This window comes from Panicum virgatum, chromosome 5K (assembly GCF_016808335.1).
Source record: "Panicum virgatum strain AP13 chromosome 5K, P.virgatum_v5, whole genome shotgun sequence".
NCBI lineage: Eukaryota > Viridiplantae > Streptophyta > Magnoliopsida > Poales > Poaceae > Panicum > Panicum virgatum.
The window spans coordinates 60,180,735-60,208,286 of NC_053140.1; the positions used below are offsets into that span (position 1 = coordinate 60,180,735).

The 27,552-nt window shown below is 49.6% G+C and overlaps 4 protein-coding genes across 4 annotated transcripts; 1 reads left to right on the forward strand and 3 right to left on the reverse strand.

The window, feature by feature from the left end:
• Positions 1–2,695: 2,695 nt before the first annotated feature.
• On the reverse strand, positions 2,696–3,437 carry LOC120710826 (rapid alkalinization factor-like). Its single transcript, XM_039996398.1, has one exon. It carries the CDS (start codon positions 3,282–3,284, stop codon positions 2,958–2,960), a length of 327 nt encoding a protein of 108 aa, XP_039852332.1. The 5' UTR covers positions 3,285–3,437; the 3' UTR covers positions 2,696–2,957.
• A 2,513-nt stretch (positions 3,438–5,950) lies between these two features.
• On the reverse strand, positions 5,951–8,031 carry LOC120709170 (heavy metal-associated isoprenylated plant protein 35-like). The gene is made up of 3 exons (XM_039994712.1): positions 7,770–8,031; positions 7,453–7,528; positions 5,951–7,175 (listed from the first exon to the last, which is right to left on the reverse strand). The coding sequence occupies exons 1-3, from the start codon at positions 7,794–7,796 to the stop codon at positions 6,307–6,309; spliced, it is 972 nt and encodes a 323-aa protein (XP_039850646.1). The 5' UTR covers positions 7,797–8,031; the 3' UTR covers positions 5,951–6,306.
• Positions 8,032–22,316: 14,285 nt separating this feature from the next.
• On the forward strand, positions 22,317–23,387 carry LOC120709172 (flowering-promoting factor 1-like protein 2). Its single transcript, XM_039994714.1, has one exon. It carries the CDS (start codon positions 22,557–22,559, stop codon positions 22,890–22,892), a length of 336 nt encoding a protein of 111 aa, XP_039850648.1. The 5' UTR covers positions 22,317–22,556; the 3' UTR covers positions 22,893–23,387.
• Positions 23,388–25,279: 1,892 nt separating this feature from the next.
• LOC120709171 (glutathione S-transferase 3-like) lies at positions 25,280–26,869 on the reverse strand. The gene is made up of 3 exons (XM_039994713.1): positions 26,579–26,869; positions 26,438–26,486; positions 25,280–26,013 (listed from the first exon to the last, which is right to left on the reverse strand). Exons 1-3 carry the CDS (start codon positions 26,726–26,728, stop codon positions 25,490–25,492), a joined length of 723 nt encoding a protein of 240 aa, XP_039850647.1. The 5' UTR covers positions 26,729–26,869; the 3' UTR covers positions 25,280–25,489.
• Positions 26,870–27,552: the final 683 nt, after the last annotated feature.

Sequence of the window (27,552 nt, forward strand, 5' to 3'; positions counted from 1 at the left end):
AGCCCACCATAAAAATTTCACCATAATGGGACGACGAAAACTGTAGCTATAAATTAATTACAGAAAAGTATACATCTAAAGTTACAGTACAAAAATTGTACTAAAGTATACCATATAATATATTAAGTGCGTATATCTACTCATGTGGAGTCCAACAAAATTAGATTTTCTATTTTATGATTTTTTTGTGATTTACTATGATTTTTCAAAGATTCAACTGAAATTTTTTTAAAAAAGAAAAAGACAAAACTACGGTAACTGTAGCAATCAGTCTTCAAAACCGCTCGAGGGAGGTAAAATGCACGGTTTGAAAAGTTGAGGGAGGTGAAATACCCGGTTTTATAGTTGTAGGAGGAAAACCAAACTTTGGTGATAATTGGAGGAGGTAAAATAGACTTTTGCCTTTGGACAACGCAAAAGGCGTGCGGGGCTACAACAACGTGATGATAATGGATTTGGGCCTTTTTGCGGCAGAGGTGTTGGGTTTCTATCAGATTGTGGATTTAAGCCCACTGGCCCACACCAGATGCAACGACCTGCAGCAGCAGCTCGATCGACCAAAGCTTTCAGCAAGACGAATGCTCGGCCATGTTTGGTTTACACCATGATTTTTTTTAAAAAAAAGATGAATTCATGTATGGAGTCCTAAACAAAGTTTATTTGCGAAACCTTTTCACGTATGGGTGTAATTTTTCGAGACGAATCTAATGAGCCAAGTTCCACCATGATTGGCTACAGTAATGCTACAGTAACCGCGCCTAATCGTTCCCTACCCGTACGGTCAAATGCCTCATTAGCTACACCAACTGCTACAGTAGCATAGTTGTGGATGTGTTTTTGTAATTATATTTTATTTAATACCCCTTGTCGGGTACCATGATTAGGGACACCCTAGTCATGGGACTAAAACCGTCTTAAAAACGCAAACACATGTTAGGCAACCAGGCCCACGAAGGTCTACAGCCTCCTTCTAATCCGGAAGAAAGGAAAAGACTCAAAGAAGCCCAATACGCGGCCCACGTACACCGTGCGGCCCATCCGCACCCCCCTCGAACCCGTGGGGCAATCTCCGTCTCGCTCGAGGGCTCCCCGCTGAGACCCTCGAACCCGCGGGGCGATCTCCGTCTCGCTCGAGGGCTCCCCGCTGAGACCCTCGAACTCGCGGGGCGATCTCCGCCTCGCTCGAGGGCTCCCCGCTGAGACCCTCGACCGCGCCCCGCGTCTTCGCCTCGCTCGAGGGTAGCGAGCCTACCCTCGGAGGAGCGAATCATCTCCGCCTCGTTTGAGGCCACTCCTCGACGGAAAGGACAAACGGCCCTTCGGCTCACCCGCCCGCCGTACGGAGGCATTAAATTCCAACCACTCCTCCACAGCGCCCGGGTCAGACGGCGTCAGGCCGCCATTCCTCATAGTGGCAGTGACCGGAGTCCCGTCTGCCAACTCCGGTCAATGCTCCGTCATACCGGACGCTGTGGCGACACTGTGGGAACCTGCGACGCAGTGCAGGACGTGCTCGGCACTGCTCCAGCCACTGTGCTGCCAACTCCCCATACCTTCTTCGTACTTTCCCCTCCGCGGAGCCCTCGAATGGCATGGGCACGACCCTCGGAGGTGGCTCTGGCCTTGACCGGGGCAAGACCCTGACCTGCAGGACCCTCGGAACGTCGTCACGCCACGCCTGGAGGACGGTACCCCCTACAGCAACGACCGTGCCGCATGCTGGAGCTACAGGGACACCGGCGCGATCTCCGCAAGGCTAAGGACGACGCCCAGGATGATGGCCACGCCGGGCGCCATACCCCACAGTATATTTTCCACAGTGCTCGACCACTGCACCCCCGCGATTCGGGGAAGAGACGGCGGCTTCCACGACTTCCTGTGCATGTACACCGCCCCTCCTTGTGTCTATAAAAGGAGGAGGCAGACTTTTCTTTAGGGGGTCGGCCAATCCGGTAGAACACAATACTCAGCACTGCTCACAGAGGCCAAACCGCTCTTTTGAGCCCCGATATTGGCACTCGCCACTCCCCTTGCTGGAGGTACGGCCCCACGGCCGGAACCAGGATAAATTCGTGCGCGACTGTGTTGCTTCTTGCATCAACATCTGGGACGAGGAACACGCAGCATCATTACTAGTTGGGTCCGGGCCGCCGGGTCAGGACGCCGACACCCCTAATTAGTGGTCAAAGCACCGAAATTTTTTTATGAAAACTTTTTCAAGGCAAACCAAACATGGCATTCCGGTAAAACTTGAATTCAACTGTTCATGTCCAGGAGTCACAGACTCACAGCACAGCAAGCACTGCTTCTCCAGCCCAGACCCCAACCAAATTTACCCTGCAAAGCACACTACTGCTGCAGCGGCTACTATTTCTCAATCTGCCCCCCATGCTCTGATCTGGGCTGCGAAAAGTGCGCCCACGTAAAGAGTGTCGGTGCACGAACTGATCAGATTCCATGTGAAAGGAATCGCGCCTGTATATAACAGACAGGACAGGATCAGGACCACAACCGAACCACTTGTGTGTTGATCGGATTCCCTCTGATGAACTAAGCAGAGACGAGGCTTGATGTCCCTTTTTATCTCCACATCTTGTGCGAGTATCCCTGAATTGCTGTTACTAGTCACCATTAGCAAGAACCCAGGAGGGATCAAGTTCGCCACCCCAATGAACATGGAAGATTACAAGCATTGTATGCACGAACATAACGAATCATTAGGACCTCTTGATGCGTACATGCCGCCTATTAATAATGCCAATTACAAAATATAGGGCAAGAAGAAGCTTGCTCCCTGTCAAATGATCCATCCATCCCTCAAAACCCAGCTATAGAACACCAAAGGAGAAGAGAAGAGAAGAGAAGAGAAAAGGAGTTTCGCCTTACAAACAAGGTGCTGCTGCAAGAACCGAGACGAGACCATGCCGCCCGCCATGGCCCGGGCGCCGGATCGCTGGCTAGCCTCTGCAGCGGGTGATGTGGGAGCAGCCGCGGGAGTAGGGGTTGGCCGGCCCGCCCGGCCGGCAGTTGTAGTAGGACGCGCCGCGGTACGAGCACGGCACCCGCCCCCGGCTCATCGCGTCGTAGCTGATGTACTGGCTGCCCCAGAGCTCCCTCCTGGCCGCGCCGCCGCCGCCGCCCGCGCACTCCTCCACCGTGCCCGCCGCGCACGCCGTCCAGCGGTCCGGATCCGCCGACTGTCCGGCTGCCCGCGGCGCGGCCACGGCCACGGCAACGAGAAGCGCCGCGGCGACGGCGAGCGCGGCGCGGCGCGGCAGCGGCATTGCTCGTATTGTTTTTTTTTTTCTGCAGCGAGAGACCAAACGGCTAATGAATGCGCAGTGGCCGGCGAGCGATGATCATGGACGATCCCGATCCATGGCGACATGGCACGCCGGCCGCGCGGGCATTAATATTATTATACGGGCGCGCGGGGCGCCATGCCCGCGGGCACATGACGCGCCGGCTGCTTCTGGCACGTCGGGGGCCGGGAGCACGTGCCGGCGCCCCGTTTTTGGTTTGGATGTATGCTCCGGTGCAGCCCTAGTTTTTGCGTGTCTCGTCGTCTGCTCATCAGTTCTGGATATGCAGCGAGCGGCGTGCCAGACTCGGCGGACATCTGCATATGCAGCTGCCTGGCTAGATTCGGTTATTCAAATGGGGCATGCCCGGCTCACTTCACCGCTCACCGCTGTCGCTGTGATTATCATTATATTGAAGCGTTGCACTGGCAAGGAGCAACAGCTCATGTTCATCGGTGCAGATAAGAAAAGGTCAAAGATCCCTTGTTTTGATACCTATTCTGAGATATGCATAATGCATCACTTTTGGGCCGGGAGGCCGTGACTGTATATAAGAAGCCCATAGTGTTTAGCCCATCAGAGGCCCAAACAATCGTTTGTATAGAAGAAGCCCAGAGTATTAGGCTGCTGAACTTTTTGCTTTTTTACAGCCCAGCACTTGAATACATTTTTAGATAGCTCCTTTTTGGGCTGGCTCCTTACCTCCCCACATGATATCTTACTATTACTAATTGGAGGTTCTTTTTGAACCCTCCAGGTGAAGCCACCTAGGATTTTAGGTGGACAGTTTAAAAAAATAGAGAAATCCTACGAATTCTCATAAAAATCAGAAACATCTAGCCATCAATTCGACAACTCTAATTATAATAGCCATTAGATCTATTATCTTTTTTAATAAATTACTCACCTTTGTCATTATGAAAATAGATTAAAGTAACCCCTTAAACATGCATCTAAATTATCCACCTCTGCCATTATAAAAAATAATCTAAAGTAACCCCCTAATATTCATGTAAATTACCCACTTATGCCATTATAAAATAATATCAAATAACCACCTAAATTTTCATATATATTATCCAATGACAACATAATAAAAATTAAAATCAACCCCAAATCTGAAATAAAATTATGTTATTTTAATAAAATCATATAGCGCATCAATATAAAATTTTAAATTATTATTCTTATCATTATTAAAATATTATGTATGTATGTATGTGTGTGTGTGTGTATACACACACACACACTAACCATAAGTTGTTTGTCACCATATATTCATGTACGAGAGAAGAGATAAGAATATCAATTTTTATATTGTTTACATAGCTCAAACAAAGTGTTCAATTAAACACATATCAAACATATATAGAGCTGTGATGCAAAGTTAAAAAAATTGTTAGTAAATAAATCTATCACACTTATTACAATTATATAATAATAAATATGTATCTTTGCAGTACTGTATTAGAATATTTAATTGATTAAAAAGAGCGTGAGATAGATAATTATTAGACATCTCTAACTAGCCCGTGCGGGAGCACGGATTGATAGACTAGTGTAACCAAATTATGCCGTTAACTCTCCTAAAAAAATAGTATGTTACACTGTTATGAATTTACTGTTGATGTTCTGACTTTTGAGTTGACTCGTGCTTCTTTCCTGACTCCTGAGTGAGGAAAAATGTATTTGGCCCTGTACTTCTCAGACAGGGATCAGCTGACCACTCTATCAGAGCAGCTACGACTCGGGCACCATGTTTTAACAAGCTTAAACATTTTTCCCCCGAGGAACTACAAGCTTAAACTAGCAGCCCCTGCTTCCTAAATGGCAAACTGTGACGGCAATTTTCATGCCAGCTTTGCTTTTGGTTAAAGAAACAGCTTTGTTAACGTACTAGCTGCTTTGCTTTCATGGGGATCGTGAAGGAAAGCGCACAACCATCGGTATCAGTTAACTAACCGCATTTTGGAATCCATAATTGGTGTCCCTCCGGCAAACCCGAAGCAGAGGCGTGTCAATCCCAGACGCCTCTGCTGCTCTCTAGAATCCTAGCAATTAGCTGTCGAGAATATTCAGAGAGATCACAGGTCCCAGTGGCCCTGTCTGATACTATCCTCTACTTGCTGCCCCTAATTACCCGGCGCCGTTATCTGTTCCTTCCTCCGCTTTGCTTTTGTTTCAGCCGCCATCTAGACCCCACCCACATCAGGCTCATGAACTTTTTCTTGCTGTTGTTTCAGCCGCCATCTCCTACTCATCTGCATCATGATGCCTGCATGCGCACTCTGCATTGTACTTGGGGCAAGCTTATCCGGGTTCACTGTTTGTCTGCCGCTCTTGTCTTCCATTCTGGATGAGTCTCTGTTCAGGTCGGGATCAGAGTCAATGCATCATGCCCAAGACTCAACTCTCTTTTTTTCTTTTTGGAAACGAGAGGCTCAACTCTTTGAAACAAATAGTAGGAGCAGTAGCAAGTTTCAAACGAAAGGAGAAGGAACAATGAAAAAGTTAAAGAGTGTTCATTAAGTTCTTTCGAGGAATTCGAAGAAACTTTATATTGGAGTTAGCTATTACTTTCCCAACAGGATTCTAGACAGAAGCATACTACTTCTGAAATACATTCACTTAATTAACCTGCTGATCGATTAACATAGCACAGTGTCATGTACTAAGATTGACAGGGTAACAACGATACATGATAGCTCGTGTCTTTGCTCATATTTCTTTTTACAAAAGTTCTCTACTGGATTCGAAGAGATTGGATTGGATACCTCCAGTGCAGTTTAACCAAGTCAAATGTTACAAAATTGCTCTGATGGATGAACACCAGTGCTGTTCCTGCATTCAAGCTCAGCTCAGCTCATCTTATTGTAGCGCCATGAAGACCGAGCAGTGCTAATACATACTGGTTACGTGTACTAATCCTAACCTCTAGCAACATGATAGCCGTGCTCGATCACATGACAGCGAGCTACTAGCTTCCTTCTTCTCCCTTCACAATTCACATGATGCTGCAAGAATTGGCGTTCTCGTCGTTGAACATGTCGCCGTAGCCGTCCCGCGGCGGCGAGAAGGCGCTCCTCTGCGGCGGCGCGCTGTAGTAGTAGTCCTCCGACGGGGCGGACTGGTGGTACTGGTAGCGATACGGCGACGGCTGAGGAGCGTTGTAGTAGTAGGGCTCGTACGGCGAGGCCCGGCCGTAGTAGGGCGGCGTGTACTGCTCGTCGATGTAGCCCTGCGACGGCCCCGGCCTCGCCATCGGCGCCGGCGCGGGGGCGTAGTAGGACGCGCTCATGCTCGGCAGCGCCTGGTTGTAGCTCATCACCACATGCTGCGGAGGCGACATGTGGTTCCCGTAGCTGCCGCCGACGCCCCGGTCGTACTCCACCGTCACCCGGGCGTCGACCGGCTGCTTCTCCAGCTCCGGCGGCAGCTGCTTCGCTTTCCCCTTTGGTTCGCTGGGTTGCGGCGGCGGCGGCTCTGCTGCCGCCGCGGCCTCGCCGCTGGCGTTCGCATTGGCACCGGAGGTTTCCTTGCTCTCCTGCTTTGGGGCTTCGCCGGCGGTGCTCTGCTTAGGCTCCGGTGGAGGCTGGGGGTTGCTCGGCTCTGCCCTGGCGGCGCCGGCGTTGTCGGCGCCCGGCTTCTCGACGGGTTCGTTGGGTTTGCCCTGCTCGTCGGCTTGGCTCTTGGGCTCTTGGCTTTGGCTCTCAGCAGGTGGTGGCTGCTGCTGCTGCATCGGCTGCTCGGGCCACAGGCTGGCCTGCTTGCCGGACTTGCGCAGCTTGGCAACGAGGGCGTAGGGATCGAGCTTCGTCGAGGCCGTCACCATGACCTTGTTGCTCCGGGCATCGATCTCGCATCGGTACACGCCTTCAAGATCATAAGAAAACAATTTTAGGTTGGTTGTTGTGTCCAGTGTTCACTTTACTGTCATGGATTATGGATGTTCATGCAGATAAACGAGGCACACGCTTGCAAACAAGGCTACATCTTGTCAGTTATTCAGCGTGAAATACTAACTCAATTCAAGACCCAAAAGCTTTTGCGACATGAGGAACTCTCTGGAAGGCTACTAAAAAATGTGCAGCTAGTACATGGTAAGAAATTGTTGTACTACACTACAATTCGGAGAGCAGACAGAACTCACCATTAATGTTTTGGAGCACTTTCTTCACCTTCTTCTTGCACCCCTCACAGTGGATGGATACCCTCAACACCAGGACCTGAAACAGGACACACGAACCAAAAGAGTATGAGCACGCTGAGATGATCAATTGAAAGAACAGACCATGAACCACCAGCCCTAAAGAACATCATCACGACAAAGAAAAAAGAAAGAAATCAGTGTGGCTCGAACAGGGATCCTCTGAACGAGAATCAGAACGATGACCGGAATAATTGCTCTGAAAAAGTCATAACATTTACTGAAAATTTAGGCCCAGAGAGAGAGAATAATACAGGTACCTGGCACTCTATAGGCTCTGAGGCCATGAGAGCGAGGCGAAGGTGCTCCCCGGAGGACCAGAGGAGGGGAAAGTGTGTTTGGTGGAGTCGTGAACTGTGGGGAAGGGCCGAAGAGGATTTTATATATACTCCCCACTAATTTATCAAGTGAAAGGAATCGAAACAGCCTCCATACAGAAGCCTAGTGGAGGGTTCGTTGGCCGTGTGATTTTTTTGAGTCGGTTCGTGACTAGGGGAGGCGGCTTTACAAATTGGACACAGCACAGCACACCACACCCTTCGAGGCTTGGAGAGGAGGTAAAGATGGCTGTCAAAGTGAAACCAAACGTATGGAGGTGGTGATGGTTAGGTGCTAGTGGTGCTCTTCTTTCGTTGTTTCTCTTTCCTTCCTTCTTTCTTTCTTTCTTTCATTCAGAGCTCATCATGAGCTGTACAGTAGAGCTGAGATTTTGATGACGATGGCAACTAAAGCTGCTTTTTGTTTGGAGAATTACACTTGGACATCTCTTCTTTTTGCTGGTCGTTGTGCTAATAGAGAGAGATTTTTCCTTCTTCTTCTTCATTCCATGACTGATTGAGTAAAATATTGACATAGATACACGCACATGCATGCATGGACAGATTCCTTTAAAGCACCGTATCCTATGGAAACCAATCCTTTTGTGCAAACTTTAGAAACTCTAACTGAGGCCACAGGATCCTCATCCAAGGGCACTAGACAGAGGTGAGGACATTTTGCAATTAGGCGCCCGCCTCTCCTCCACCATGGCCTGCAAGTTTTGCAATTTGCCCCTCCCTACGAGACCCCCCCCCCCCCCCCCGCACTGAACTGGGCCAATAGCACCGTCACGAGCGCTGATGGTTCCTTCTGCCCAGGCGCCGTCGCCCTCCACAGCCTTCAGCAGTGCTGCCGCATACGTCGCACGGGTCGCCGCGGCCCCCTCGCCGACGAGAGGCTTCCCCTTCGCCGAGCCGCCGCCGACCCATCCTCGCACCGCCGATTTGTTGGCCGAGCCGCTGCCCCTTCGCCGAACCGCGGCGACCGCCGACCCATCCCTACGCCTCCGCCCCTTCGCCGAGCCTCCGTCGCCCTTTTCGCCACGCCGGATGTGGAGTTTCGATTTGCAGTGTATCCTGTCAACGTGGGGATCCCCCTGGATGTGGAGTTCAAGCATACAAGCCAGTTTGTAGTGATTGCACATCTATAGTTCAGGGCAAGCCATAGTTCAGATCAACACAGGAAGATACTTTGTGACTCACATCTCCTACATCGATTCTATTTTTTGTGTTGTTGATATGAATTTGGATAACAACAGTTGTGCTATACCTGAGAGGAATCAGGATCCTTGCACAATTGGTTTGTTGCCCAGCAATTCAGGAGGGAAGAATTGATGAAATTGAATTGTGTACTAAAATGATTGACCAGCTGTTTGTACATTCAGTCCACCATTTGTAAAAAAATAATTGATGAGATTGAATTGTGTTCTGTCATTTGAAATTAATTACATTGAATTGTACTCTGTCATCTGAAAATATGTAATGGAATTGTATTCAGCATTTGATAATGACATTGACTCAAGTGGAAACCAGATTCTTGCTTGTGGTGACAGTTTGATACTGGTTCAGATTCTGTACAGGATCATTGCATGTTTCAGAAATGGAAACATTTTGGTGTCCAGACCAGATTCTTGAGTACTGGTCGACTTTTATCTAAATTAAGTTTTGTGGTTTGAATCTAAGTTATGGCTATTTGATTTTGCGCTGGCCTGATTTACAAGTAGTGTGGGCGATTGTTCAGTCTTCTTGCAATGCTAGCATTCTGTGATCCGCAAGAGATTCATGATGCCAGCAATTCTATGTGATATGCAAGAGGTTCCTGTCTATATTCATGTGCAGGTTCAGATATTCCAAATAAATTCGACATCAGATCCATGTCTATTTTGGATTACAACACATGATCACCTGCAACTACAAGAATATTGATATCTGGACTGCAAATCACACAAAGATCAATCTTGTGTGTCAATTTTGGGTTACAACCTGCAACCAATAAACAGGTACAAGTACAAGGATTTCTGGACTGCAAATATGCAGATCAAAACATATATATTGAAAAAACAAGTACAAGGATCACACAAAGAATTGCTTCTCAAGCTTATTCGAATCAAGGCAATACAATCAACGAATCAAATTTCCCAGTTCATTGGAACTCAACATCTAGACGTAATTTTCACTGAAGATTGCTGCATACAACAAGCAACCATAGCGGCAGAGCAAACAATCAGTGGCAGAGCATTCAACGCCAAATCGAGCGCGGGAAGGGCCAACTCGCAGGCGGGCAGTGCCCAACTCCATGGCGTTGCGGGCGGCCACCGGCTTCATGGCTGTTGGGCGGCGGCGCTGTTGGAGTTCGAGGCCGGCCTCCATGGCCGCCCTCGGTGCTGCTGGAGGAGGTGGAGGGCAGCGGAGGTGGACGAGATGGAGGGCGGCGGCGCTGTGGGAGGGCAGGGGAAGCCCTAGGGTGGCGGCGGCTGAGGGAGACGGAACGCGTGCGCTCTGAACAGTGCGGTTGGCCCAGACGGAACGGACGGTGGGGTTTCAGAGGGAGGGGCCTTTTGCAAAACTCGCAGGCCAGGGTGGGGGAGAGGCAGGCGCCAAAATGCAAAATGTCCCCACCTCTGTCCAGTGCCCTCGGATGAGGATCCGGTGGCCTCCGTTGGAGTTTCCAAAGTTTGTATAAGAGGATTGGTTTTCATAAGATACGGTGCCTTCATCGAATCCTCATGTAATATCCACATTTGTGAGGTATTTGCAGAGCAAGACTTTTTAGATACGTGTGCTCACAGAGAGTCAACAAAGAATTCCCCTAGATGGAATTGACACGCTTGGGAACAAAAAAAAAATGTTATGTTCAGACAAAGACAGGCATACAAGCATGCAATTTTTCCTTGGTACGCAATGGTCTTTGCTTGACAATCCTATATAAACGCCAACTATATCACATCTCATCGCTCTTGTCCGCGCATGCTCTTCTCCTAAAAAACTAAAGCACCGAAAAATAAAAACAAACAAATGCGTCCCTATCCCTTGTACGCTTTTCAGCACCTTAACTAACTTTTTCATACTATTATTAACTGTGTATAGTCAAAGTTTCACGTCTTAATAAACAAACAAAAGCGAAGGCAACTCGTTGAAGGGGACGGCACTACTAACAATTACAAATACAAATACAAACACAAAGAGCAACCAAATAGCATTCAGCGACATGACTCGTGTTGCCGAGATTCCTTGCCCTCCCACACAAGTGTTGTAGCGTTGCGGGCAACCGCGGGTTAGTAGTGTCCAGCTTCGTCACGCCGCCAGATAACCAAACCATTGCATGGCCGCTGCTTAATTTAATTTTGAAGTTTTTTTTCTCTCTTTGTTTGAGCAGAAGCTTTTGTACGAGTAGTTTTGTTAATGTTTTATTTGCCCCGGCCGTGCCAAGGAACTGAAGAAGGGTTTTGTTTTGCCTCGTCAGAAAGTCCATCGAAAGGCACTGACGAGGGGTGTGGCGACGCCTTTAGTTTGTTAATTTGCATGGAGGAGCTAGCGGACGAAAGCATCGATTCCAGGGGACGACGAGCTAGCCTTTTTTGACAATGCTTTGCTGGTTGTCCGTGGGGGTGTTTAGTTAATTGTATCTCGCTTTATTTAAGCCATCATTAGGCGCAACTTGATGCCGGGGCTTGGCCACATTTGCAAAAGCTGAATTCTGGAGTGATCTGGAATTGGTTTGCATCATACTGTTCGGTTATCGATGCATGCGTTATGTTGGTTATAATTATAATTGGCAAAGTTACTGTTAGGCGATCACGCATTAGCTGTGGAAAGTGGTATGCAGATCATGTATACATGCCTGTTAGTTTTGGACTCTGAAGATTAGATGCGGATTGTACTGAATCTGAATGTGCCCTTAACTAGAGAGTGGATTATTACTGATCACCACAAGATCAGAGAAGATAGAGGACGCCGAGATTAAACATTGATCGATGCGTGGGGATGTTAAACATCAGCGTTGGACCCCAAAAATTCAACGGACGGTAGAAATAGACGTGTTGGGAGGACTTGGGAGGGACGTCAACGAGATTGTGACATCCAAACCGTGCATTTCCTTGCGGCGCTCCGATACAAATGAAAAGGAAAAGGAGACTCTTGACCCTTAAATTGTCGAGCACCGTCGATTTTGAGCAAGCAGTTTAGTAGGAAAGATCCTTTTTTTCGATAAGGGACTTGCTGGGAAAGATCCTATCGCTATGGAAGCATAGCTTTGGTCTTGAGCTGCTAGCTACTAGTTATGATCCTTTTCTAAAAGCGCCAAACAGCTTCCCAAACAGTCAAGACCAGAGATTCTCCGTTCCTGTCACGAACATACACGGTGACGCCTCCAAGAAAGATGCCGGATCGCCATCCCGGCAGCACTGCCATGGCCGCCCCTTCGCCGAGTTGCTTCCTCCTCCGATCCTCCCATAACCACTCCCTCCCCCTCCTCCTCCTCCTCCTCCCAGCTTAGCTGTAAAATAAAACCGGAGAGATACCACGGACAGCGACGGCACGGACCGGTAGCTGCACGCTCGCGAAAGCAATGCAAATTAAAGGAGGGCGAGGACGAAGGAAAGCGGCAGTGGGGACGCGCTCGATGAAAAGCGACGAGATCAGAGGGCGAGAGGTGGTGGTGGCGATCGTCTGGCAGGCGCGGACCGCCATTTCTCCATGCTTTTCTGGCAAGCGGTTTGCGTCGCCGCCGCCGCCGTCTCGTCTGTGGGTTTTAATTTGTCCCGGGCTGAGAGAGGGAGGAATATGGCCGCCAGCGCCGGGCCGCCGTTCCGATCGCCATGACGTGGAGTTGAGCTCGGACGGGCACGTATGCGGCGGCGGTGATGGAATTGGAAAAGGAAGGTGATAAGGATTGGAACGGCGGCAGCGGGCAGTGGGGGTGGAGAAGATTCAGACGCAAGAAATGGACACGTGCGTCGGCGTCCGGGCGGGGCCGCCAGCAGCGGTGTGCGTTTGGCGGATGGCAAGCATGCGACATTGGAAAGAAAAGCAGAGTTTTTTCTTTCTTTCTTGATTTGAAGAAGATTCCTTTTTATTGAGTCATTGAGAAGAAAGGAAAGCAGAGGCTACTGCCGCTGTCTCGAGAATGAGAATGTTGTAGTTTCCCTCTGCCACCCAAAATTGTTACAAGCGACGGCGAACAAAACGATGAAAAATAGAAAAATCAAACTGCAGAAAGACACGAAGATTTAACGTGGAAAACCCATCCAATGCGAAGGGTAAAAATCACGGGCGCCAGCCAGCAAGAACTTCACTATATCGGGTGTTTGTGTACAACGCCTAGCGGCGGCTTACAAGAGGAATAATAGGATTGATATTCTCCGGTGAAGCCTATGGGTTAGATATATAGGAGAGTCACGTGGTCTCCTCAACTTCTACTAGCAATGTGGGATTAAAAATTTACACCACATGGGCTTTAATGGGCCAAGCCCAAATTCCAACAATCTCCCATCAGAATTTGGATCACAATATAACATACTCCACCTTGAGACAAATTCCTTCTTGTAGCATATCAAAATCATCACCTAAACACAACAAAGAACAGAACTTCTGGCGCCAAATAGCCTCTTGGGCTAAACTGTCAAACCAACTAAGCTTGAGCAAAGCTCAAACTTAGCTACAGGAACTGGTTTAGTCATCATATCAGCTGGATTATCATGAGTACTGATCTTGCATACCTTCAATTTACCTTGTGAAATAACATCACGAACATATGGTACTTGACATCAATATGCTTTGTCCTTTCATGAAACATCTGATCTTTAGTAAGGCAAATAGCACTTTGACTGTCACAGAATAGATCAATGCAAGAACCAACTCCACACAGCTCAGTAAACAAACCTTTCAGCCAAACTGCCTCCTTGCACGCTTCAGCAATAGCCATATATTCTGCTTCTGTGGTAGACATAGCAACAACAGGCTGCAAAGTAGCCTTCCAACTCACAGCACAACTGCTAACAGTGAACACATAACCTGTGAGTGACCTGCGCCTATCCAAATCAGCAGCATAATCTGAATCCACATAACCAATGAGTCCCTGATCAGTTCTCCCAAACTTCAAACAAGAATCTGCCGTTCCTCTGAGGTACCTGAAAATCCACTGAACTGCCTTCCAGTGTTCTTTACCAGGATTAGACATGTATCTGCTAACCAAACTCATAGCATATGATAAATCTGGGCGAGAGCAAACCATGGCATACATCAAAGAACCAACAGCACTAGAATATGGGACTTTTGACATGTATTCAACATCCTCCTCAGAACTAGGGCACTGAGCAGCTGACAATTTAAAGTGAGGTGCAATAGGAGTACTAACTGGCTTTGAATCATGCATATTGAAACGCTGAAGAACCTTGTTAATGTAATTATGCTGACTAAGAAATAATAAACCAGATTTTCTGTCTCTAGTAATTTCCATACCTAGAATTTTCTTAGCAACACCAAGATCCTTCATATCAAATTCACTACTCAACAATTTCTTTATTGTAGTGATTTCTTTTCTGCTCTTGGCAACAATAAGCATGTCATCAACATATAACAGCAAGTATATAGGTGATTCCTCAACAATCTTAATGTAAACACAGCTATCATATTCAAATCTTTTAAAACCATGTAACAACATAAATGAATCAAACCTCTTATACCACTGACGAGGAGACTGTTTCAAACCATACAAGAATTTCTTTAATTTGCAAACATAATTCTCTTTGCTTGGCACTATGAATCCTTCTGGCTGATCCATGTAAATTTCCTCCTCAAGCTCTCCATGTAAAAATGCAGTCTTCACATCTAACTGCTCAAGCTCAAGATCATACATAGCAACAATACTAAAGAAAGTCCGAATTGAGCTATGCTTCACAACTGGAGAGAACACATCATTATAGTCAACACCAGGAATCTGACTGAAACCTTTTGCAACTAACCTTGCCTTAAATCTTGGAGGCTCACTAGAAGACAAACCCTCCTTTCTCTTGAAGACCCATTTGCAGCGAACAGTCTTCTTTTTCTCAGGCAAACTTACAATCTCCCATGTGCCATTCTTCTCAAGAGACTGCATCTCCTCATGCATAGCTGAGATCCACTTCTCCTTATCAACTGAATCAATGGCTTCAGAATATGTTGCTGACTCACTAGCATCCTCCACCTGTTCAGCACAACTCAAAGCATAATAAGTCATATTACACTCCTCAATTAAACGGTTTGGAGGTCCACAACTCCTCTTTGATCTGCGAAGAGCAATAGGTAAATCTACATCCTCCTCATGCTGCAAATCAGACTGTGAAACTGGAGGTGAGTGCTGAACAGTATCAGGAACACTTTCTGAAACATCATTACCAACAACTTCATTTTCTTGGTCATCCATAAGCTCCACCTGCACACTAACTTGTGACTGCAATTTCTCAACTAAAGCATCATCTGTGGACAAACTGTCAGTAAACATCACAGATTCATTGAAAACAACACTTCTGCTCATAAAAGTCTTTCTAGTTTTAGGATTCCACAATTTATATCCTTTGACTCCCGAACCATAACCAAGAAACAGACATTTAATAGCTCTAGGCTCTAATTTTCCATTATCAACATGAGCATAAGCAGTGCAGCCAAAAACTCTCAAGTGTGAATAATCTGCAGGTGTACCAGACCATACCTCAATAGGAGTCTTCTTGTTGAGTGGAATAGAAGGCGATCTGTTGATCAAATAACATGCTGTATTAGCAGCCTCAGCCCAAAAACGCTTGTTCATATGGGCATTGGACAGCATGCAACGAGCCTTCGAGATGATAGTCCTGTTCATACGCTCGGCCACACCATTCTGCTGAGGAGTGTATGGTATGGTGTGATGCCTAACAATGCCTTCTTTTCTGCAATAATCATCAAAAGCATCCGAACAGAACTCTCCACCATTATCAGTTCGAAGCACCTTGACCTTCTTCTCAGTTTGCCTTTCTATCATAACTTTCCATTCTATAAAAGCAGCAAAAGTATCATCTTTGCTTTTCAGAAAATAAGGCCAGACTCTTCTAGAGTAATCATCAATAATGGTAAGCATATAACGAGCACCACCATATGAAGGCTTACGTGAAGGACCCCACAAATCAGCATGAACATAATCAAGTGTACCTTTTGTGGTATGAATAGAGGTATTGAATTTGACCCTCTTATGCTTACCAAATACACAATGCTCACAAAACTTCTTGCCACTCAGAATGCAGTCATCCAGCAGGTTTCTCTTCATCAATTCTGCCATACTGAGTTCACTCATGTGTCCAAGACGCATATGCCAAAGGTCAGTCTTACTAGGTTCAGCATTAGCAACATTAGCAGCAGAAACAGAACCATGCAAAGTACAACCTCTGAGAACATATAAATTTGAAGGATTGAGATCACCCAGCAAACATACAAGAGAACCTTTAGATACCTTCACAACTCCATCTGAACCGGTGTATTTGAGTCCTTCTTTATCAAGTGTGCTCAACGAGATCAGATTTCTTTTCATCCCTGGTATGTGCCTTACATTCTTCAGTATGCGAATCATGCCATCATGGGTCTTGATCTGAACAGAGCCAATGCCAATAATCTCACACGGGTTATCATCTCCCATGCGCACAAAATCACCGTTCTGCAAAGACTCATAGGAACTGAACCAATCTCTATTAGTGCAGATATGAAAAGAACATGCAGAATCAAGAATCCACTCATCATGACCAGCAACACAACCAGCAAAGACAACCAAACAATCTGACTCAGAGTTTTCACCAGCAGAAGCAACACTAGCCTTACCATCAGATTTATTTTTCTTCTTCTCCTTATTCTGCAATTTCCAGCAATCCTCAATCATATGAGATTTCTTCTTGCAATACTTACAGAATTTCTTCTTGGGACCTTTGGACTGGGAGCGGCCTCTACCGTCATTGCTCTTGCCACGATCGTTGTTATCACTTGAGGATCTTTGCTCTGATCTGCCTCTGACATGCAAAGCGTCGCCCCTAGAGGACGAGCCATCTGTCTGCACCATGACTTTCATCTTCTCCTTAGACTGGAGTGCCTCACAAACTTCCGCAAGGGTTAGTTCATCACGGCTTAATAGTATGGTGTCACGGAAACTTGCATAAGAACTTGGCAAAGAGCATAATAAAAGAAGACCTAAGTCCTCATCTTCATACTTAACCTCCATCGACCCTAGGTCAGCAACGATCTCCTTGAAGACAGATAGGTGACCCATCACCGAATCACCCTCCTGCATCTTAAGCGTGTACAGCTTCAACTTCATATGCAATTTACTGGTAAGATCCTTCGACATGCAGATCGATTCCAGTTTTAGCCACAATTCTGCAGCAGTCTTTTCCTGCAGCACTTCTTGTAGAATATCATTAGATAGATGAAGCTGAATAAGAGAAAGAGCCTTACGGTCCTTGCGCTTCTCCTCATCGGTCCACTCATCCTTCTTTTTCTTCCCGAATTTTTCCAGCGCCTCATCAAGATCATTGGTTTGCGCCAGAATAGCTCTCATCTTGACTTGCCACAGCGAGAACCTTGTCTTGTAGTCCAACATCGGTAGATCATACTTCATCGACGCCATCACGAAACCCAAACTTGAAACCACGGCTCTGATACCACTTGTTAGAAGCGACGGCGAACAAAACGATGAAAAATAAAAAGATCAAACCGCAGAAAGACACGAAGATTTAACGTGGAAAACCCCTCCAATGCGAAGGGTAAAAACCACGGGCGCCAGCCAGCAAGAACTTCACTATATCGGGTGTTTGTGTACAACGCCTAGCGGCGGCTTACAAGAGGAATAATAGGATTGATATTCTCCGGTGAAGCCTATGGGTTAGATATATAGGAGAGTCATGTGGTCTCCTCAACTTCTACTAGCAATGTGGGATTAAAAATTTGCACCACATGGGCCTTAATGGGCCAAGCCCAAATTCCAACAATCTCCCATCAGAATTTGGATCACAATATAACATCCACTCATCCTTCTTTTTCTTCCCGAATTTCTGCTTCTGCACAATATAAATAGCCTTACACCAAAGACGCGTATTTCTGATTCTGCACAAAGGCTGTGGCCGATCTTCCTAAGATAATATGTTGGTCCTACATTTTTCGCGCCTTTCACCCCTTTTTTCTTTGTGTGTGCGCGCGCGCGCGTGTTTGATCAAGCATCTTTCACCTTTGGTAATAAATAAATAAATTTGTAAGTTTAGAGGTCGCAAGAAAAAAGTATAGAGGAAATGCAGTAACGAGCGCCTTAACGGGCGTGATTACATCGGATTGGGCAACAACGTTGCGCGCCCATCATCAAGTCAGCATAGGCCCAACTTTTCAGAGAACAAATAATCAGCATTGGCCCATACCATAAAGTCGCGATCGATGAAGTGAAATAGGCCCATTTGCTTCAAATCATGATAAGGCACATCAAATCAAGTTAGCCCACCGAACATGCTGCTCTCCAGCCCACCTGAAGCCCGCCCGCCTAACCACCAACATGCAGTGCAGTGCATGCATGCATATTGTCCGCTGCAACCTGAAGAAAGCATGCAAGGACGGAAAGAATCGTTTCTGTGGGCATGTGACCGCAGCGCAGCGCAGCGCTCGATACGATGAACCGCCGGCGCTCTGAATGCGAGTAAGCATCTTCCAAGGGAAGCTGGCCGTGCGTGCAGTGAGCATCTCGATCGTAACATGATGCCCGAGGCGATAAGGAAGGATTCGATCCATGCACATCTCGATCGATCTGCATGCCGCCGTCGTAGAAATTGAGTAATAATCTCGCTCGCTCATCATATTCATGCATGCCGCAGGTCTCGATCAGTTCCATGATATATGCAAAGCCTTTTTCCAATGAGGAAAAGTTGTTCTGGTATCCGCCCATTTCTGCGCGCATCGGTTCCAGTTCCAGATCCGCCCCGTCGGGCTAGAGGATTTGTGCCTTCTTCTTTTTTTTACATTGGATATGGAGGATTTGTGCTGTCCTTTTACTGGTATTATCTTGGGTTGAGAGAGAGAGAGAGAGAGAGAATTGGGATGATCCCCCCATGGGATGGGCCGGAGCAGGCGGGCGAGATGGAGACGGGACGGGCCCGCATGCAGGTCACTACTACTCTACTGATCATCAATTACATCAATGCTAGCCTGCCACCTGCATGCATGCATGCTGACCGAGATCTGATTTGATCGTCCCGGCGACCTTCCTTGACGCCGACGACCGCAAGTCTCGGCTGGCCGGGCCGGCGCAGAGCCTAGTAGCGTACTGCGCACAGCATGGAGTGGAGGTGGTGGGAGCGGCGGCAGCAGGTGGGCAATCATGGATGATGGATCAGGGTCCAGCCCCATCACGGCGAGGCCACCCAGGCATCCAGACACCACAAGCAGCGGCGCGCCGTAGGTGGGGGTGACGGGATCCCACCATGAATCGCTCGGTGGGTCGACGGGTGTAAATTAGTCTATTCGAAAGAAATATTGGATGAATTACAACAGATTGGATGTATGTCTAAGAGTTACCAATTTGCACCTCTAAAGCCTCCTCCAATGGTTGCAGCCATCACAGTCGATTTCGTTGGGTAATATAGTAGCAGCAGTGCATCGGGTTACATGCGTGTGAGGGGAGGGTGTTCTCGCCCAGCGAGAACTGGAGCGCTAGCTAGAGGTATTTACCACTGTTAAACGATTAAAGAATTAGTTTAGCCGGCGACGTCGCGGGCGTTGGAGGAGGCCTAAGGCGTCGTATTGTTATTATTACTGTGCTGGAGTAACAGCCCTCTAGAAGAGGAGAGGTTACTAGTACATGCCCGTCAGTTGTTCATGGAGAGAGGTTGCTTACACGCTGGGTGGTGTTCGTGGGGAGGACGGAGAGGGTAGCTTGGTACAACGACAAGCAATCGCCTTGGCCTCCATTGTTGCTTGCACGCGTGCCCTGCTGGCCGGCGACGTTCAGTTCGTACCGCTAGCACGGCAGGCGTTGGCCCGCTGCCAGTCTGCCAAGCCCGTGAGGCAGAGCCTGTTGGCTGGCAGGCACACTGCACTGGACAGTGGACACAGGACAGTAGGACATGGGGAAGAAGGCTGCCGCATATTCTGTAGCTCACGTACGCAGAGTCGCAGGCCACAGGTTGGGGATCACTCCGCTCGCCCATGCCCATACCATATTCTCACTCAACTACCAGGTAGGCCGCCGGCCGGCCGGGTGAGATTCTGAGATCCATCGAAATGCATGGAGATAATGATCGCCATCTTTTTTTTCCGAAGGGCAGGGAGCTCCTGCAGTTCACTTAAGAAGAATAGAATTGATCCGGTTTATAAGGAAAACTAGGCCCGAAAACCGTGCAACGCACGATTAATTAAGAAAAATCAGCAGAAAACTCACATCGGCCCCCGAAGGTTAGCCCACCCACACGACGCAGCAGAGCACACAACAACCCTAGGTCATCGTTGTCGAGCATGGTTGTAGCCAGCAGCTCCGACTCCCCAGGGCTGACCCCCGACAACTAGTGATGCCAAAAACAAGAGAGTCCGAAGCAAGAGGCAACGACAAGTCACCGTTGCCAAGCTCAAAAGAAGAGCAGCTCCGACTCCGTGCAAAGGACCCATGCCTCGCCCCCCGTGAGTGCTGAACCTCCCAAAGACCGAACACCGAAGGAGGAGTTCGCTTTGTGTTATCGTTGCCAAGCCACGCCCCCTACGTAGCAGCTCCGATTTCACGCAGCAAGCCCCTACCTCCTCACGTCGATTGGGTGTCGAGAAGCTTAGAATCCACCAGAAGCGATATCCTGACCGAGACGAGTTCCAATAGCGACGCCTTCAGGAAGGGAACGACGCCGATGCCGCCGCCGCCGCTCGTCAATAGACCGGGTTTTCACCCTTGGAAGACATACTGGGAATACGACGCCCTCAACTGGGAAAACGGCGCCCACAGGCGGCGTCTTCGTCGAGGCTTTTGCCCAAGGTGCCCCAGCACCATCGTCGCGCCAGGATGGCGGAACCCTAGCTCGCCACCACCGCCATCGTTGCCCTGATGTCCTGTAGAAGCCCTTCCAGAGGGGCGTCGGCGCGCCGGCCGCGTTGTCGCAGCCGCACAGCTGCGTCGATCGCCACCCCCTCCGACTGGACCACACACGCAGACCGGGCCCTTTGCCGCTCCTGCTGGTGCTGCGCCACCGACGCACACGGCTGCCTTGTCGCGCTAGCCGTTGCCGCGATGCCTGCGCCTGCTTGCTCGCCACGCCCGCCGGAGCCGAGCCGCCTGCGCGCTCGCCGCACCTGCAGCATCCGCGCCGCCAGTGAGCTTGGCCGGAGCAGCAGCAGGCCGCGTCGTCCCCCGCCTTCGCGCGCAGCCGCTCGTGGTGCACTCGAGTCGGCCCCAGACGCCGTCGCCACCCGCCACGCTGCGGATACCTCGCCGCTGCCGCACCACCTCGCGGAGTGCCGCCGTCATCGCCCGCAGGCAGATCCGGCCCTGTGGCGGCAGGATCCGGCCGCGGGGGCTCCGGATCCGGCCACGCCGCCACCGCCGCCAGCCCGGCGGCAAGCCGCACCGTCACTGCAGCGTGACCCGCCCGCGCCCGCTCGACGAGGAAGAGGGCCTCGCCGCCGCCTTCCTTGCAGCCAGGCGGACTTCCGCCAGCCTGCTCGGGCAGCGGGCGAGGGAGAGAAGCAGAGGGAGAGGGCGGCGGCGCTCGGGACACGAGTCCGCCCGAGTCGCCCCGAGGAGCGACGCGGGCGTCGGGTTATGAATTTTGACGCCGACTGGCATCATGGGTCGCCATCTTCTCCCGCTCCGGCCGGCCGCCTCATTAATTTTAATTGGGCAGGCCATGGCTCTCACTCATCAACAGATGATCGCCATCGAGAGAGATGAGACGACGATAGGGAGGAATTAGATTTCGCATCGATCACCAGTCGATTTGTTTTGGCTAGCTGTGGCCCGTGACGCATTATCCGCGGCGCTCGATCGATCGGCTGCAATCCATCGGCGGTGAATCGATGCTTCCGGCCATATGCGATGCGATGCGTGCATGCCAGCTAGCTTAGGTAGTAGTTAGGTGCGCGGGTGTGGGTACCTAGCTAGCTTCGTGGATCGAGCGAGGATTGGATTCCTCCATGGACGACATCACTGTTCTCCGCACTGTGCACGCATGGCATCTATCCGTCCATCCCCTCCCTCACTGCCGGCTGGGATTCCGTTGTATTGTATAGGTAGGCACAGGACGGATCATGCCAAACCTACGTACTGATCTACGTAAGCCTGTATCTCGTAAATCATGACGATGCAAATACGTTAGCGCCGATGCATATGAATCCAGCAGATCGACCATTAGGGGTGGGCGCAGCCGCAGCCGCAGCCGCAGGCACGGATTCTCTTCCTGTTCCATTTCCATTCCATCCCCACGGCAACCAATCCTTACCGGACGGCCGGAGATCTGACGCCTCCCGGACCGTCCATTATTGACAGCCGGCCGGGCCGGGGCCGCGCCGAACGGCCGGCGCAGCGCGCAAGCACGGTTCGCGCACGCGGGCGGGCGGGCGGGCCGGCCGGTCTGTCGAATCCACCCAGCGCCACCCCTTGTATTTATAGCCGGTCTCCCAGCACACCCTCTCCTCCGCATCCCAACCCCGGCCGGGCCGCCCGCCGCGCCGCCTGCCCGCAGATCGAAGAGAAGACAGCCAGAGCCAGCAGCAGATCGAAGCATGTCGGGCGTGTGGGTGTTCCGGAACGGCGTGGTGCGGCTGGTGGAGAACCCGACGTCGGGGGCGGCGGCGTCGGCGTCGGGGAAGCGCAAGGCGCTGCTGCACACGCCGTCCGGGGAGGTGGTCTCCTCCTACGCGTCGCTCGAGCGCAAGCTGGCGGCGCTGGGGTGGGAGCGCTACTACGCCGGCGGCGGCGGCGACGGGATGCTGCAGTACCACAAGCGCACCTCCGTGGACCTCATCTCGCTGCCCAAGGACTTCGCCCACTTCGGCTCCGTCCACATGTACGACATCGTCGTCAAGAACCGCGACGCCTTCCGCGTCATCGACGCCTAGCTAGCTAGCTTCTTGCTGCTCGCTCGCTCGCTTGCATCATCATCATCTTCAATTCCTCATCGTCGTCAAGCTAGCCTTCTTGCATCTATCTAAGCTAGTGTGTACGTGTGATCGAGATCATCAGTTTGTACGTTCGTTCGTATGCAATCTAGCTTTCACGTATATGTACGTACCTTTTGTGTACGCGGCTTGTCGACGTATATTTATTTATACGCGCCTGCATAGGGAGTACTCTAGTCAGTATTCATGGATCGATTTGGTTGCCGTGGTCGTGGTGTGTGCGCGCGCGCGCGCGCATCCAGTATGGTATGTAGTACTGAGTTTTCGTGTGGTTGTTCTCTTTCACTGCCTTCTTTTTTAAAAAACGTTTTTTTTTCTCACTGCCTTGTGCCTTCTTGCATCTCATCGTGCGTGCAAGTGTGCACTGATCCGTTCCTGCGATGTTTCTTTGTCACCTTTCAATTTTTCAATTTCTCAAATAAGGAGAGTTGTTTCGATGGTACTGACTCAAGATCTGTGTTCAGTCTCATGAGTTGTCAATGCTTCATCAATTGTTGCTCTCAAGAAAAGGAATTATTGGCTGTAGTCATTCGCTTGTGAATAATGATCAAGGTCGGAACTTTTCCATAGTCTAAAAAAAGGAAATGAAATTATTCAGTTCTGAAGAGTTTTTTTTCAGTCAGCTACTAAAGAGTTTTAGGGACAATGCTTCACTCTCCATTAGATCTTGTTAGGCTGGTATGCATAGCATTGTAGAAGCAGTACGTATATTACCGAATAATTAATGGCACTTGTATGTAGTAGAGTACGTATGGCTATTGTATTCTCGGACGGCTGGTAGCCATGGCGTCGATCGGAAACCGAGAGCCCCAAGCCCCCAACCAAATACGAAGAGTACTCGATGGTGACCATTCATCATCCACGGGTGCAAAGGACAGGATACAGCTAAGCCCATGGGGACACCAGAGAATATATGTTGCTGACTTGCTGTCCTCTGGTCTCCTCTGCCTTCGGACACTGATCGAACGACCTCTAACATTGGCATCATATCTTTCGTACAAACATTTCTGCAGAAGCCGTGAGAAATGATAAATGGTTCGAATGTCGGTGGGCTTCGACTCAAGGCCGAGCTCTCTAATCTTCTTTTCTTCGAGCCCAGCAGCTAAGCACTGACAAATGTGCAAAGATTTGAGGAAGGAAATAGTTTCTTCGCAACCTCTTCTTTATAATGATCGGGTGACTCAAGGCGGCGTGATTCAACTGTGGCGTATTGTGCCGTTCTGTTTTTTCTGAACGATGGAACAGCACTGAGAGATTTTTTTTTTCCTGAGAGATTTCTGACTGAGCACGGACAAAATAAGTCCGGTCCATCAGAAGAAATGGCCCAACACTATTTGTTTTCTAATTACCCACCAGCTCGGCGGCGGCGTGTCCGCAGCCCAAGCGCCTAAAGGCCCAACAGGCTTGAGTCCTAGGCACGGCCCCGGGGATTAGTACCGGCGCGAATCCTTTTGGTCTCCCAAAAGACCCAAACGCAGCTCAAATTCATCTAGGAGAAAAGGGAATTATTACAACCGTCCTCTCTCGAGTCTTCTTTCCCCTCCGCACGGTAAACCAAGGCGAAAATCCGATCCGCCGTCGATTCGACCTCCGCCTCCAAATCTGATGCCCTCGCCGGCATCGGAGGTGGAGGGGGTTGGTCAATCGGCGGCTGGTCGCATAGATATACTATAGTTTAGGTAGGTTCTGTAGTCTAGGATTCCCGGTGGGCTGAGACATCCACCAGTTTTTTTTCCCTCCGAGGTACTTCTGGTGAAGGGACGGCACCATGGACCACCGCCGTGCAATCTTTGCCGACGATTACCTTGTGAGGTATGTAATACACCTACTCCTGCAGCCGGGTTGGTGGTTTGTCTTCTCCCTGCTTGAGAAATCGAGGTGGTTGCTTTCCCTTAGGGTTGCTTTGTCATTGGGTGTTTCGGGGTCGTCAGCAGTGCTTGTGGCATCCGATCCCGTACTCTTGGCGAAGATTTGGCCACTGGCCAGCTTTGGCCCGGGCGTTCAGCGGTCAAGGTGCACATCTAGTTATGTGCCGATCGATGTGGCTTCAAAACCATATATTGCTTCGTTCGAAGCTTCTTCGTTGAGGTGGGATTCGGCCTCAAGCTGCAATCTCGGTGTTCGTTCCAATGTCGAGTGGTGGCTCCGTTTCCTGGTGACGAAGACGACCGGGAAGACTTTGCAAAGACCAGTATGTAATTTTGTTTTTATTCAGGAATGTCTTTGCAAGGATGTATGTGTAATACTTTATATGAATCAATAAAATGCAACCCGGTTTTCTCAAAAAAAAAAAAAGAGAAAAGGGAAAACGCGCGATCAACTGTAAATAAGGGGGGAAAAAAGGCGATCATCGAAGTTCCCAAATGATCAACTCTACAACACCTGGCATACCGTTAATCACACGAACAATTACTAGAAGCCAGCACGAAGAGAATAATATCTGAGGAGTGAGGAGTAAATTAAAGGCAAATTCCACATCACCGCGCTCTTTCACATAATTGAGCACACCCAATCCAACGCGCAGTTTTTATTTTTATTCAACGGATGATGTACCACCACCTAGCTAATTGAGCTTTGAGCTCAGGCGGACGGCGGCGGCGGCGGCAGGGGGATGGCGGCGGCGGCGGCAGGGGCATGGCGGCGACGGTCTTCTTGAAGGCGGGGCGGGCGGCGATGTCCTCCCACCAGGCCTTGACGTGGGGCCTCTCGTCGACGAGGCCCGCCTTGGGGGTCTTGCTGAGGCAGAAGAGGTAGGACATGTGGTTGGCGTCGGCGAGCGAGAACTCGTCGCCGGCGAGGTACTTGTTGCCGGCGAGGTGCGCCTCGTAGACGTCGAGCACCTTGGCGAGCTGGTGCGCGTGCTTGTCGACGACCACGGGGTCCGGGGCGCCGCCCAGGAGCGGCTTGATGAGGAGCTGGAACACCAGCGGCGACACGTTGGGGTAGAAGTGGTGCGACTCCACCTCCAGCCACACCTCCAGCTTCGCCGACGGGGTCGGGAGCAGGTCGGGGCCCTCCGACTTGTACTTGGAAGCGATGTACCGGTTGATGGCCCGGGACTCTGCGATGCAAATGCAATGCGATGCGAGCGCTCGTTCAGAATTGTTCAGATTAGCGTCAACAAAGGTTGGGAGTTCGGACAGTACGATGAATCCAGTCTCATTTCCACCAATTTTTCCCCAGACAGGTGGAATCATTAAAGTACTAGTAGTCAACTAGCAAGTATTAGGCTCATTCTTTAAAAAAAATAAAACACAGAATTAGTAGTAAGGTACAACGGAGATAGATACTGTTCCTAGATCAGGATCTAGTGGTGGTCTCAGAGAGAGAGAGAGAGAGAGAGAGAGAGATCAGGATCTAGTGGTTGGTTCATTTAAAATGGCGAGTGGTGAGCTGATAATAATCATTAATCAATTGCGAGAGGGAGTACTAGTAAACAACTAAGCGGTGAAGGAGCAGGGATGTCCGTCAGTTGCGTTACATACCGTAGAGAACTTCATCTCCGTCCTGCAACGCAGGGATCTGGCCGAAAGGCTGCGTGCGAGGAGGGAACAACAGCAGATGAGGAGAGGATGTGTAGTAAGAAGAAAAGCAATGGAAGCCGAGTTGAAGGGAGCGGGGCGTACGTTGAGGGCGAGGAATTCCGGTGTCTTGTGGGCGCCGGTGCGGAGGTCGACGGGGACGATCTCGAAGTCGAGGCCCTTCTCGTTGAGCACGGTGGCCACGCGCACCACGTTGGGCGACAGCGGCATCCCGTACAGCTTCCGCGGCGCCATGGCTCCTCCTCTCTCTCTTTCGCTGGGGAAGGCCGGCAGGGCAGGGCAGGGCAAGTCAGTCAATTCTAGGGAAGGGAGTCGCACGCGTCCACACTGCGATGAATGGCTTGATGGATGGCTGGACGGATGGGGGAAGAAAGAAGGCCCGCGCGCTTCTTTTATAGATAGACAAAAGACAGCGGAGGCGGCGGGCCAGTAGTCCGGATGGCGCCCACGTCATTATCATCGACAGGCGTCGGAGCAGACGCGATGTTTCCTCAGCCACCGCAATCTCACGCCGTGTTTAGTTCGGTAGGTAGTAAACACAAAAAAATTTTGCGTTTCGAATCTTTTTAATTTGAAGCACTAAATAAAGTCTATTTATAAAACTTTTTACACAGATGAGTTGTAAATCGCGAGACGAATCTAATGATGCTAATTAATCTATGATTAATCAATAATTAGCGAATGGTTACTGTAGCATCACTGTTGCAAATCATGGATTAAGTAGTCTCATTAGATTCGTCTCGCGATTTACAGGCCATCCATGCAAAAAATTTTATAAATGGACTTTATTTAGTACTTCAAATTAGTAAAATTCATTTTCACTTTAATGCGTTTATAGTTTTTTTGCGTTTATGGGTGGAACTAAACACACCCTCAATGTGAATTCAATCATCGTCGGTGTGCAAGTTGGGGCGGCGCGGGGAGGAAGCTGCCTGCCTGCGTCAACTTGATGGCGCACCGCGGCGTAGGGCCGCGGTGCTGCGCGCATGAATGGCGGAAGGAACTGGGTCGGGGTCGTTGGGCGGATGCCGGGTATTCGATGACATCACCTGCAGCAC